Source organism: Aristolochia californica, unplaced genomic scaffold (assembly GCF_029961685.1).
Source record: "Aristolochia californica isolate CCGP_79_NKW_82.1479 unplaced genomic scaffold, dmAriCali1.0.hap1 SCAF_15, whole genome shotgun sequence".
In the NCBI taxonomy this organism is placed as follows: Eukaryota; Viridiplantae; Streptophyta; class Magnoliopsida; order Piperales; family Aristolochiaceae; genus Aristolochia; species Aristolochia californica.
The window spans coordinates 25,888,108-25,902,657 of NW_027181826.1; the positions used below are offsets into that span (position 1 = coordinate 25,888,108).

Consider the following 14,550-nt stretch of genomic DNA (forward strand, 5'->3'; position numbering starts at 1 on the left):
TTAGTTTGGAATTAAGGCATCTAATTCCTAACAATTCAAATATAAACTTCCAAAAATAACAAAGATAAGATTTCCATAAATAAGATGGATGATCAGATTGCTAGTTGTTGATTCCAGAAATATGGTCTCAATCTTGGGTGATTTTCTTCCATCAATGTGCGGGATGACAACAGTGACAATGACGATAAACTTCCAGAAATAATGGGGATAAGATGTCTGAAGGTTTAGGATGCAGCAGCAGTGATGATATCTAGTTCTCGTAGACGGAGATAATAGAGAATCGATTATTTCAAATTTTTAGTGCAATATGGACTCACTGACGGGAAACAATGCCAGGGAAGACCAACAGTGCTGCCATTCTTTCAAAGGCAGAGAGCAATGGCGATGATGTTCAGCCATGAGATGTCCGTGAGATTTCAACAACCTTTCTTCTGAAGGTTGTTGTAATTCGTTAAGAAGGGATCAATGGTGACCGTGAGCTCCCCCTTGCGAAGAGGCCTTACAATCACCTCCTCTAAGATGACCAAACCATTCAACATTGGCACTTCAATTTCACCTTGGGTCTTGCATTTGAGACTCTTCGCAAAACATCCCTAATTGAACTCTCTCAGGGATAACCGAACTTGATGTAGAATTTTCCTTTTCTCTGAAAACCAGACTCAAACTAAGCAGAGGACTCCCTTTTCTCTGTCCTGTATATAAAAAAATTATAGACTAGCAATCCGAAAAAAAAAAACCATGTGAAGTTGGGTCCAAGGCCCATCCCAAAATTACTAGCTATCTTTGGAAACCTCTTTCTCAACTAATAAACTCAACATATTTTTCTCACTAATCCATGTGGGACTATTTCTTAATACTCCCCCTCACGTGTAGGCCCTCTGGACTCTTACATGCGGATAATTTGGGTGGAGTCTCACATATGAGTACCTGCTCTGATACCATGTTGATTTTTAGGACTCCATGGATTTAGTTCACTGAGAAAGAAGAAGAGACACCCATTGGGAGAAAATTGGAGGAAGAAGAGGTTATGGACTTGTGTCCTAACCCTCCCCCCTGAAGCTCAATTTATAGATTGACAAAAGTGCAATATTATAATAATACCCCTAGAACTTAAACTAATTACATCAATGTCATCTATATGAGATGACTCTTTATTTACCATCCTGCCATCACTATGTGGGCTTATGGGCCTTCTCCTTGGTCTACGAGTCTTGAACCCATCTTCCACGTCTCTTGGATGTGTGGACCTTCCTTGGTCTTATAGGATTGTGCCCATCTTCAAACATACTTGGATGTGTGAGCCTTTCTTGGTTGTGTGAACTGAGACCCGTCTTCCAACACACCTTCCTACAACTATAAATACAACCTCAAGGCATGAGGTAGAGTATTCAAGCCTCTTCCTCTTCGATCAAAATTTTCCTTACAACTCTCTCTTTTTCCTCTTCTTTCTCTCCTTTGGTTTCTTCTCTCTTCTCTCCCAAGAGCTAGAGTTCTTATCTTCTCTCCTTCCCTTGAAATCTCTTGTGTTTATGTGTTTTCCCTAGAAATCAACATGGTATCAGAGTGGGAAAATATCTGAAATAGAAAAGAAGAAGAAGATGGAGAAAAAATGGAGGAAGAAGAAGAAGAAAAAGAAAAAAAAAAAAGAAGTTTCTAGTTTTTCCTTAAAACTTCTTTCCCAGTTCTTTTTTTCATTAGATTTTTCACTCTCTTACCTTATGTTTCATATATAAAATTATATACTATTGTAAAGATCATCAAGTCTAGTTTCTAACTCCAAAAAAAACCTCACCTTCCTAAATATTTTGTACCAACATTACTAAGGATTCATATTGAGAAATATATCTCAAAAAAAATCTATGTGAATCTGCTTTCTATCCCAATACATCGTTTCTCAATTTGATATTTCTAGAGAGAGACATCCACATTGGAGGAATCAAAGGTCATGTTGGTATCCTATTGCATGCGAATATCCGAATGTTATGGCTTTACTTTTTGAGTTGCTAATGTCTGTTAAATTTCCTATTTGATTTCAAAATCTAGTCAAAATATTACCTACTTGAGTATCTTTTCTTCCTTAAAAAATTTATTTTGTTTGATCTCACTTCACATTAGTTTCCTTAAGAGAAGTCTTTCCTATTATGAGTTTATTTTCCTTTTCGACAAAGTCTAAAAGTTTTTATTTAGAAAGTTTTGTTTCCTAATTCTAGATTCCAAATAAGTGTCCTAAATCTCCCTTATTCTCGAATAATCGCTTGAATATTTTCTTTAAAAATTGGTCAAATTGTGTTAAAAAGTAATTGCCTTATGAGAAGTTTATTTTTGGAAAGTTTTCATTATTATGTTCCATTTCAAAAAAAAATTATTGGGGATTTTTTTTTAAGTTTTCGTTATCATCAGGTTCATAGAGGTTTTACCTCCCTCTTAAGTAAAACCCGATAACTTTTCATCCATCTATAGGTCTAAAAGCTCATCCTTACTTGGAAGTAAGAAGAATTGCCTAGTGTACCTCCTTCCTTTTGAAGTATGAGAGCTACTATCTTTTTATTCACACCTTTAAATCCTCAAAAGTACTTCCTTCAATTTGTGTTTCATAAAATCACTTCAGAGAAATACCTATAGACCCACAACCTAAAAGGATAAGTGTGTGTCCAATATCCAAGTTGAATCATGTCTTCTATTCTTCACCCAAGAGGTGATTTGTGCTTGAGCTACTCTTAAAAAGTGAGTGGTCTCTTTATCGTGCCTTAATGTGGGGATTTTTTTCTGCCATATAAATTGAGCGGAGTCTGTTTTAGACTATGACCATTTTGACTGGTGTATAGCTTTGTCGTGTGGCTAAGTATGATTCTTCTTCTCTCACCATGAAGTTGAACAAGTTGGCTCTCTTTGTAAAGAACAAAGAGATCCCCAACTTGAGGGGGAGAAGTAGAAGAAGAAGTACAAGAAAGAGGCAATCGACAATGAAGAATTCCATGTGTTGTCGTAATGGAGTTTTATGTTGCTCTAATATCCAAGTAAGGGGGAGACAAGATGATAACAAGATGAAGACTGCACGCAAGATGTGAACAAGAAGAAGATGAATAAATCAAGGCAATCAAAATATCTTTTTCAAGAATACAAGTTTCTTGACCAAGATTATTTGCAAAGTGATGTTATAAACACCATCTTGAGGGGCAGTGTTAAGAGACACCCACATATGTAGGGATGACATGGTGAGGAGAACTTTCATAGAAATGGCATAGAATAATTATGCAAGCTAGTGTACATCCTCTTATGTCATTTTCCTTTTGAAGCACGTGGCCTAAGGGCATTGTAGTAATTGTAAGTAACTTCCTACAACTATAAATATAACCTCAAGGCATGGGGTATAGCATTCAAGCCTCTTCCTCTTAGCTCAAATTCGCTCTTACTCCTTTCTTTCTCTTTTACTCTTCTTTCTCTCCCTTGGTTTCTTCTCTCTTTTCTCCCAAGGGCTAGAGTTCCTCTCTTCTCTCCTTCCCTTGATATTTCTTGTGTTTATGTGTTTTCCCTAAAAATCAATAGCTGAATTGGTCACGTGCCATATGTCCTAATCCATGGATTGGAGGAAGAATTCAATTTTTACCTTCTAGTATCCATAATTTGCTCCATTGAATATTGGGGAATGGTTGGCTGATTGTCCTTCGTGAAGAAGCAATTTGTCTTGAGATGCCATTTAATCGATTTTAAAATCAAGTGGATTTTAACTCAAGTAAAATGCTTGGCTTGCTTTGATGCCATTTGTTGGTCCAAGTGGCTTCTCAAGAGGGGGGTGAAATCAGGTTTACAAATTAAAATTTAAGTAAGGACATGGAAATTTAAAACATGCATTCATGCAATTTCAAAAGTAAAACATTCACAAACCATACGGATAACCCAAAATTTTTTGTTATCTATGTTCCCCTATGGGTATTCATTGACCAAGAATTTGTGCTGGGGAAATTCTACTATTTTAGCTCTAATAGATGGAATTTATATCAAAGAGATTCTACCTCTCTTGAAGCCACATGTAGCTCAAGTAAACGCTTCTACAATCAATCTGACGTTCCCTAAGGATAGGAGCTTGTCTAATGCAAATGCAAAGGAGAGGAATTGAAAAAAGAGTATGGGAAATTTCAAAGGATATGCTCACTCTTTCTCTCAAAAGTACTTTGAGAAGTTTTTCAAAATTTGAGAATGATGGCTTATGAATGTGCCAATAAATTCTCATTTACCTCTCTATGGGAGGTTTGATAGGGTATTTATAAGTTTTCAAAGCCAAACTAACCATTTTTTACACGTTTGCAAAAGTCAGTGGTTGGATTGATCGATCACCATAAAGTGATTAATCAATCAACGAGTGTAATGACTATTTTCTGTCATGATGTGTCTTATTGATCAATTGCACCATGATCAATATCTGCTCATTGGGTCTGACATTTTAAGTTAATTGATCATTCCAAAGGTACGATCAATCAATCAGAATTCGATGTGGCAGTGCATTGCACGTATGATCAATCAAGGTTATGTATGATCAATCAATCTTATAGGTTGATGAGTCAATCAGTGTTAAATTTACTAGCTTGAACAATATTGATCAATCAGTCCAAGTGGGATGACTGATAATGGTTTATAGCACGATTTGGCCATATTCTGGATGATCGATCAATCAATATAGGTTGATCGATCGTGCTTTATAATCTTGGCCTATACACTACTGGATGATCAATCATTGTCATATGTTGATCGATCATTCTAGTGTTAGTTCAACTAAATTGACTTTTAAAGCATGGGATGAATGATCCTAGGTACTTCTAACATGTCTGAAAAGTGTATTTGATAGTTTTAAAACATGTATGAATGTAATATATGTCCTAAAGCTCCAATTATGCATTGTACCTTAGACTGAGTTTTAACATTTCTCAGTAAATCCTAAACTCTAGTCTTCACTTTGTCTTCATCTTCCAATGGTGTTTCTTCAATATTGACTTTCGATGATGCTTGAGTTCTTTGATAGGTTTGATTCATTTTGAAACTTTAGACCTTGAAATACATGTATCTTAAAGGAAAAATATATGAAATACTTAATTATTATCAGCTATATTAATTATCATCAAAATCAAGAAGGGAGTCAACATACAGTCAACAGAAGGGGTTCTTGGGTAGAGATTACCAATAGGGAAACATTGATAATAAAATATTTGGTGTTATTTATGGTGTGTGCTTATTTTTCAATTACTTGCATTAATTTCAATTTGTGCACACTTAAATTTTTTAATTGTAAAACTCAACCCACCACCCCCGGAGAAGCCACTCGGGCCAACATCTTCCTCTTCTTTTCTTTCTCCTTGTCACCTCCTCTTCCTCTCTCTCTCTCTCTCTCTCTCTCTCTCTCTCTCTCTCTCTCTCTCTCTCACTTTCTCTCTTCTTCTTCCTATTTTCTTCCTCCTCATATCCTCCTCTCTTTTTTCCCACTCTCACTTTCTCTCTTGATTTTTTACCCTCTCGAATCTTCTCATTTCTCTTCCTTGCCCTCTTTTCACTCTCACTTTTTTTCATCCTCTCGAATCTTCTCCTATCTTTAAGATTTTTTAAATTACTAAAATGTCCTTTTTAGTTTTATTATCCCTCTTATGTTTTGTAAGTTATAAAATTTAAGCTTTGATTTGGTTCACTTTTGCTTGAGGAAAAAGAGTCATTTCTAAGGAAATAACTAGTTTTTTTTATCATTTAATTGACTTGTATATGAACAATTTCATGCCTCAAACAAATTACCAAGCTTTGCTTCAATGAATTGAAGTGATTCCAAACTCCAACAAGCCTTCAAACAAATTTGTGACACTTGATTTCAAGAGAAAAAGACCAAAGTCGAGTTTTTAAGAAAGCTAAGTACAAAGTTCATTAATTTTGAAATTAGTTGTTTGTACTTAGGAATTTCTCTGTTGGTCCTTGCTTGCTACACTTTAAAATCATGTATCTGAGTTAAGCTTCATCATTTTTCCTATGAATCTTTTGATTTTAGATTCTATGATTTTAGGAATCATAGTTGAGATTATCTTAGAGTTGTTATTATTGTGGTAGAATAAACTAGAATTATGGTGTATTCTTTTATGATCTTATTACTGTAAAATATGCCTAATTAGGGGCTTTTTGTGCTATGAGTATAAAGCAAGTAATTTTATTGTAAATTCAATCAATTAAGCTTGGATAAGTTGATTGAAAGCTGAAAATCCTTTTGTGGTCGGGTGTGCATACCTAGTTGTAAACTATAATCCCAGGTCTAGGCAGGTGTTGTAGTTTAATCCTTAGAGCTTTTTTGCTATAGATATTGTTTGATTGTTGAACATATTGAATGAATTCTAAGGTGTAAATACCTTCAAAGTGGATGAGCAATCCATGATAGAATGATGAACCACAATAAAATTATTGTGTAATTGTGGTTGGATGATTTGAGTGCTTGATTAATACATATTTGTGTATTTAGAGAATTTTTAAGAGCCAAAATAAAAAAGTTAGTCATTACTCTTGATAAACCTATTCACCCTCCAATAGGTTTATCTTTGTAGAATCTAACACATATATTTAGTAAGATGGATCTATTTTAACTCCCAAGAAACATGATTGTTAAACTATTCCATATTTGATTTAAAAAAGAAAAGAAAGAGAGAGACATAGAGAAAGATAGAATGACAGTCAGTATTAACCTATTAAAATCTAAAAATTAAAATTAAGGAAAAAGAAAACTTGAATATAACCGGTAGTAATGATAGAATGTTTACCATTAGAAACTACCTATTCCAACCAGACTTGCGTGAGTCTTACTTTCTTTTCTTCATGTAGAACACAAGTAAAAACAACACAAGATATAGAAAACAAACAGATAATAAAAATCTATGGAACAAGACAATATTACTAAAGTGAAGATCATTAATAGAGGAGATAGAAAAGAAAGAACTTAAAAAAAGGAAATAAAATAAATAATTCATGGTTGGATTTTGGAAACCAAAAACAGTAGGAATTGTTTTATAAAATATCCGTGTTTAATAGAATGGCTTAGAAGAAAGATAAACTTCATCAAGCTTATCATAATATTATTTGTTGTAAAATCATCCAAAGAACTACTTCCTGAAAAATGATTATACTGTTGAAGTTAAAAATCAATTTTCTAAATTTATATTTAAAATGTGATATAAATACTTACATATATGGTTTTCAATTTAGTATAAATAAAGTATTTACCTTTTTGTACTAACAAAAATGGTAAGACCATTTCTCTGCTCTCTTTGCACAAGGAGCAATTAATTGAGCAATAATCAAACTCAATAGAAGCACTTGATCCAGTTGAACCTAATTCAAGCAGATGATATTAATTTTAAAGTCAACGAAAATATAAATATTTTATGCCATATTTCTTTGGGCCGTATATTGTTCACCATCCTTTTCCCACCGACATTTCCCCTAAAAAGTAAACATTATCTTCATTTGGTGAGATTTTGACGCCCAAAAATCGAGACAAGAACTAAAAGAACGCCACACCGAGTCCCCCCCCTAAACTCAACTGCACACCACCCTAGACGAGAGAAAACACTCCCATTTCCCATTCCACAGTACAGTGCAGTCGGAACCCCAAGTGGGGTCCGAACGCCACACCGAGTCCCCCCCCCCCCCCCCCCCGCCCCCTAAACTCAACTGCACACCACCCTAGACGAGAGAAAACACTCCCATTTCCCATTCCACAGTACAGTGCAGTCGGAACCCCAAGTGGGGTCCTGGATTTAGATGCTAACAGCGTTAAAGCCAAGGCAGAAGAATCCATTGATAAAGCAGAAGAATCCATTGATAAAACAGAAAAAATACAGGAAGCGGCCATCACCCAGAAGATGCCTTGGCAGTCGTTCTTCTTTTTACAGCTCCCCCCAGAGAAAACGACGAAGGATTTGTTTCAACCTCTTAAGCAAACAAACAGAGAGCACACCAAATGTTGTAAAGATGGGTCGATTGATAACTTAAAGAGGAAGTGGGTGGAGGTGAGGGCTCCAAGTTCCGACTGCTACTGTCTGGTTGAACTCTACTTTTACTCAACTTTTTGCTTTCTTCTTCTTCGAAACAGACTCAAATTCGTGACAGACGAAGCGGAGGTCGCATGTGCAGGCTTAAGCGAGATTTTGCCACACAGTTGCAACGGAGATCTAGAAGCGAAATTTTCTCTCCGACTCCGAAATAGGATCGGAAAAATATAAAAAAAAAGTAAGAATTATCCATGGTGAGATAGTACTTGATAGTACATACCATCACAAATTCGAGAAATTCTGTTAAAAAAAAAAAAAAAAAAAAAAAAAAGCCTTACACTAGGGAAGATGTCAGATTTCAGATTCATCTTCCTCTTTTGTTGAGATCCATCCTCTCGTAGTAGCGAATGGAGAGAAGCGACAAGGACAGGTGCATCTCGTCCTTGCCCCAATGGGCGGAGCTCTTCGGTGGCACCAACGAAGCCGCAAACGGCATCGACGGGGCGGCGGGTAGGGCGGCCGCGGCCGGCATAGAGTTACCCATAGAAGAGGGTTTAAGAAAGGGCCACAAGCAGTGTGTATGAAGCCGGCGAAATCCCCCAAGCGCGAGCACAACAGACCGAAGCTGCTGGTTCCCGCAGCCGATGTTGGCCCAGTGGCGCGTACACACCATCTCCCACAGCCGCTCGTCCTGCGCCGTTCCGTACCATTGCTTGCACACGCACGCTGCCGTCGCCAGCGACTTGGCGTCCGCATGCTTCAGCACCTCGAACAGCAGATCCTCGTCGAGCTGAAACCCAGAAGCCTCCCTCGCTTCCTCTCCTCCGGCTGGCTTCTCCTCCCCTACGTCGACGCCGCACAGCATCCGCTTCTTCGACATCCTCCCCGCTACCGCCGCGTCTTCCTCCTCCTCCACCATCATTCTCTTCATCTGATTGGATCCGACTGGATCTTCCCTTGGGAGCAGCCGGAGCGTCGAATCGGAAGAAGAGAAACTCTGGGTCAAGTTTCAGGCAAAGCTGCTTTTCTGATCAACGGAGCTACCTAATAAGCCCACGGGCTACGGCCTTTGCGATAATTCCAAACGATGAGTAGGTGGCAAGTATTTCAGGCACTGTGCCGCAAATAATTACTCTAATGCCACTCCAGTTGGATTTTAGGTACCCGACAAGCCGGGGAAATGAATGCGGTTTAGTCTTTTATGGAATGACAGAAATGGCCAGAATCTTTTTTTTATGCTTTTCGGTGTTCAAAATGCGGGATGCGGCCGACTCCTATTTCTCCTTTCTCATTTCCGGAGGGGGTGGTGTAGGGGGTTTCCGGTTCTTTATTTTTTCCACATTTCATGTTTTGTCTTTTGTTTGGTGCTATCAAGAAAGAACGAAGGCTCTTCTGTCGTCTCCTCCATTTCCGGCTTGAATTTGTGAAATTTTTAAACCGTTCAATGGACCATGTGTTTGTTGTACAAGTTAAGAAAAAAGTCTCAAATGGTTGGCACTTTTGTGTTCATATGACACAAATTCCATTTAAAATTATATGAAATTCTTTTCCTAAACTTTACACGTACGTTGAAATAAAATGTTTACAATTTAATTTTTAACTATTTTTTAATTATCTATTTCTGGCGTGGGGTCTGGACCAGGTGAGTAGACCATTGAAAGAGATATTTAAAATTCAAGTAATCTATTTTACCTAAAATATATGTTCTTTAGAGAAACTACAAATTTATATTTTTGGTCCTAAGTACTATTTAAAATAGTAATTAAAAGGGCAAGGAGATCCTCTCTATGTGAAAGGGTCTTGCTATTTTGGTAGTATAAAAATATAATAGAGTGTTTGTACCAATAGGAAACTTTACGATAAAATAAAATAAAATAAAATAATTTTTATTTGACTAAAATGTTTTTAAATTTATGCCAGTCTTGAGGGTGGAGGAAGTTTTTACTCTCATTCACCTTGTCCTACAAAAAGTTAGAGTGGATAAAAATTGATTTTTCTAGGGTTTAGTAAGACATTGTGGGAAAAATAAACTAAAATGTATTAAGTTGGTCTACTACTCATGTCTCTAACCTCCTTATTTTTTTATTTATAAATTATTTCTTTTATTATTGTACCACAAATGCAAGAAAAATGATTGATCAAAACATTTTTCAATAGAAAAATTGGGCAAAGAGAATAATTCCATAACATATTTATTTCGATGAAACTTCAAGTGTATAACAATGAAAACACCAATTCGATGTATCAATTCACCACTAAAATTTGTCGGTATTAGATTGCACAATCCTTACTTGAAGAGTTAAGACTCATGGGATCTCTTATAAACCTAAAGAGGAGGAGACAACTTGACTCTTTACCCATTACTTCACTTATTGTACCATTTCCTCTTTTAACTTCTAAGTTCTCTCGTTTCTCTCATCCTTTCAATCTTATATGTCTTTATGTCAAAGTCCTGCTCTAATTGAAAATTTTGGGATGCAACATTTGGAAGATAAGAAAGTGAAGTGGCTATATTAGAAAATAAAAGTAAAAATAAAAACCATTATGTAGTATGAAATTATAGGTAGCATGTATGAAAAGGCCATAAAAGATAATGCTAATAGAAAAAAAATATTTTTGCACAAAGCAAAATCATGCAACTATTGATGTAAATCATTTTTTAATGAAATAAATCAAAGGATAACCAAAACGAAAAAATTTAGATGGGGAAGTACCTCAATGTGAAAATAGATCGATTTAGAATAAATTTGATGTTGAATGTTTAACATAGTCATTTGAATTGTTGATTTTTTTGGGAAGAAAAATAATTTATTGATTAACATAAATAAAGTATAGAGAGTATTTGTTTATAAAAGATAAAATACATAGAATTTTAATTAAATTTAACTACCCACATCCCAATTATACGTAAAGTATAACTCTTAAAAGATAAATCTTACAAAAATTGAACAACTCTAACAAAACAGAAGTCTAATAATACTAAAATTCCTCATTGGCCGAACCTTATGTCTATGAGACTCATTTTCTATAAGAGTCATATAAGACTCTTCCATATTTTTTTTCTTCAATACTCTCCCTCAAACTAGAGTTTGTAACTTTCAAATTTGGCCTTCAAACTTCTTTGGTTGAAAACTTCTTTCGTTTTGTTCTCCCCTTACTTAAATACCTATTCTTTGTACTTCTTTTTCTATTTCTCTCCCATGGGCTAAAGATAAAAAAAGACATAAAAATCCAACTTGGACAAAATAAATATAAGAGAAGGACGATCACTCCTAATTGAGTGACAAAACTTCATACACTACTAAAAAAATGTCAAAGTCTAAAAACAATTATGCTCAATTTCAATGGCAGAAAAAAAGCTCAATTTTAATGCACAAAAAAAAGAGACTCGCAAGGGTAGCTCAAGAAAAATCACTACTTGGGTGAATAAAAAACTTTACTCACACTCTTTTTATTTGCATGTAAAGGGTCTATAGGCATTGTTCTAATAAAAAAATATTTAAATATAAAAGAAATACTAAAGGTTATACATGAACTTGAGAATGTAAGAAAAAAATGGTAGAAGTCATACTTCTAAATAAGAATGAGACACCCATCAGATCACAACAAATAAATGGGCTTTGGCCAACGAATGTTTTTGTTGCCAGAAGTCCAAATTTCACTAGGAGAAGTTCTTCCAACAAAAAAATCACTAACATAATCCGCTTGCATGTTCCCACTGGGAGAATTTCTGGTAGTGAATTTTCAAATTCGTTGGCAAAGTGTCAACCTCGACCTAGATAGAGGAACCATCTGCCTATGAATTTCTTAATTTTGCTAGCAGAGGATCACTTCTGCTCGCGAATTGGAGAAATTCATTGACAGAGATGCAACCTCTACTATAAAACTTGTGAAATTCGATGGCAAAAATGCAACCTCTGTTAGCAAATTTCTCAAATTCGCTAGCAAAGATGCTACCTCTACCACCAAATTATTCACCAACAAGGGAAATTCATATTTAATATAATTCAAAATAAAAAATAAAAAATAACGGATTTATACAAATGTATAATAAAATCCAAAAAAGATTTATAAATTGTAAAAAAATTACAAATTATAACAAAATAATAAGCTATTCACTATCTATGGGAGGATCTAAAGGAGGCTGGCTTTGAGTTTGTATCTGCTGAAAGAACCAATGCATCTTCTCCTCTATATTCTTCATATTTTTGTTCTCATTTTGTAGAGTACTCAACTGCTTTTGAGTTTGGGGCAACGCCTCTGTAGCTTCCCACAATTCCTCCTCTATACACGTAGTCGACTGAGACGAAGATGGTTGGCCCATCTCGACTACAAGCAATTGAGCTAAACTAAACCTCTTAATGTACCTAGACCTAAATCCACGAACCCGATGCATAATGGCACACTCATCAACCTACTCACTCGTCTCTTGTGCCTCTTGTAACTACCACTACATCTCCTCTTGTTAAAAATAACATAAGCCAATTATAATTATTTTTCTTAAAATAAATATATTACTTGTAAAAAAATTTAAAATCATAAATATACTTATATATTGTTGTGTAAATCCGATAGTCTACCTGTACCGGGGCTAATGAGTAATCCAAAATTTCTCAATATCAGAGTATTTTGTACCCTACACATTTATAAGGCATGTATTTAAATTTATTACATTTGTAGTAAATCAAAAGAAAATATACTCCAAATTAAATACATACCATCTCCTATTTGATACACATAAAAGACTTTGACCTCGTGGTATGTCGACATTTTGTTTGTTAACGTTTTTTATATTTACTTGGGAGTGTCTTTGTAAATGAAAATTAGAAATGAGTAAAATAAAAAATAATTGAGACTTTAAAATACAATCCCTAGAAATCCAATCACCTGAACCTCTCCCCCTAAGACCCATTCATGCATAGCCACTGCCAGTCCTTGAGGGAAACCCCTCTATAAGGAGCAGACAATGTCGTGGGGTAACCTCCATGCTCTCTATACCAAGCGTGCATAACAGTCCAGTGTTGTCAAAATGCAACTCTAACCTCCACCCTCTCCATACCAGGCGTGCATAGCAGTCCGATGTTGTCGAAATGCAACACCCAATATAGAATGCACAACAACTCGTGTTGCACTTCACTATGCATATTGATGTAGGCGAAAAATATTTGATGCGGGTACATATTCGGATCCTTAATCGGATCGGTGTAAGTAGTCGGATCCTTAATCAGATATTTCGTCGGAGTCGGTTCTTTAGTCGGATTCTTAATCGGATCTGTTGTTTTGAACCCGGGTTAGGGTTTGCTTTAGTTTGAGCTGTAGCCCGGGCTTGTCAGGGGCGCTGAGTTCGGTTAAAAGACTGTTTAGGTTTTAGAGAGGGAGAAGAGTTGAATGATATTTTGAATCTGAGTTAGAGAATTTCTCTACGATTTCAGGGCAGATTTCGTCTATTCCTCCCATCATTCTCAATTTGATCTTCCTACAGGATAATCGCTATCCTGTCCGGCGTCAGTTGGTATCAGAGCTTCAGGCTCGGGACGAAGCTGATCTAGCCAGAGTCACTGCAGCGAGCAGAAGGGTCGACGAAGATGACACCGTCGCCATCGCCGTCACCGGTGAGCTACCACTCAACACTGCTGTTGTCGCCGTTGAGCTACCGTTCAACGTTGCTGCCGGAAACACTCGGGATTCGACCGAGCAAGTTACAGAAACAGAGCAGAGGCTTTGGCTTTGCCGTAAAGAGGGAATCGGCAGGGAAAGGATTCGACAGCGACGTCGTCACCATCGGAACTATCATACGACGTTGCCATTGCCGGCCGGAACAACCGTCAACGGAGTTGGCCGAACGGAACGAGTTCGGGACTGACCGAACACAGGGGTGCCGAAACAGAGATTTCGTGGTGCCGCAACAGGGGTTCGGCTGAGAGAGAACCTCACGCGAGGTAGGCGCACCTCGAGCTGCCGGAGACGACGGCCGGAGAGGGCCGCTGGAGAGGTCTTGATTTAGAAAAAAAAGGGGCTCCAAAATCCCGATTTCAGGAGGAAATTTCCATCGGCATCGGGACTGTTTCCAGCGTTGAGATATTTTTCGATTTGGGGACAAACCTAAGTTATCTTATTTTATTTTTTTATTATTTTTTTATCAAAAAAAAAGTGGACAAATATTGTCTTCCATGGCTGGTGGTCGTGGTCGTCGCCGTAATGCTCAGGCGGTGATATCGGAAGATTTGCAGAGGCAAGTTGTGGAGTTAACCCAGCGTCTAACGACACAGGATTTCGGTTCTTGTGAGATGGAAGATCACGATTCCGATGCCAAGGTTGAAAACCCAGATCACACTCATGCTCGATTCGGGGAACACCGTGGGGATCGACCTGTAGACCTCGATTTCCGTGTGACGCTACCCGCATTTTCTGGTTCGTTACAGGCCGACGGATTCATTGACTGGTTGCAGGAGATAGAGCGTATCTTTGCGTATAAGGACATCCTAGATAACGTCAAAGCGAAATTGGTTGCCATGAAACTCAAGGGCAGAGCATCTGCGTG

General features: G+C 36.9%; 1 protein-coding gene across 1 annotated transcript; it reads right to left on the bottom strand.

Annotated features, from left to right (window-relative positions):
• Positions 1-7,793: 7,793 nt before the first annotated feature.
• On the bottom strand, positions 7,794-9,041 carry LOC137951599 (F-box protein GID2-like). The gene is made up of 2 exons (XM_068798370.1): positions 8,348-9,041; positions 7,794-8,213 (listed from the first exon to the last, which is right to left on the bottom strand). Exon 1 carries the CDS (start codon positions 8,938-8,940, stop codon positions 8,374-8,376), a length of 567 nt encoding a protein of 188 aa, XP_068654471.1. The 5' UTR covers positions 8,941-9,041; the 3' UTR covers positions 7,794-8,213; positions 8,348-8,373.
• Between the last annotated feature and the right edge of the window lie 5,509 nt (positions 9,042-14,550).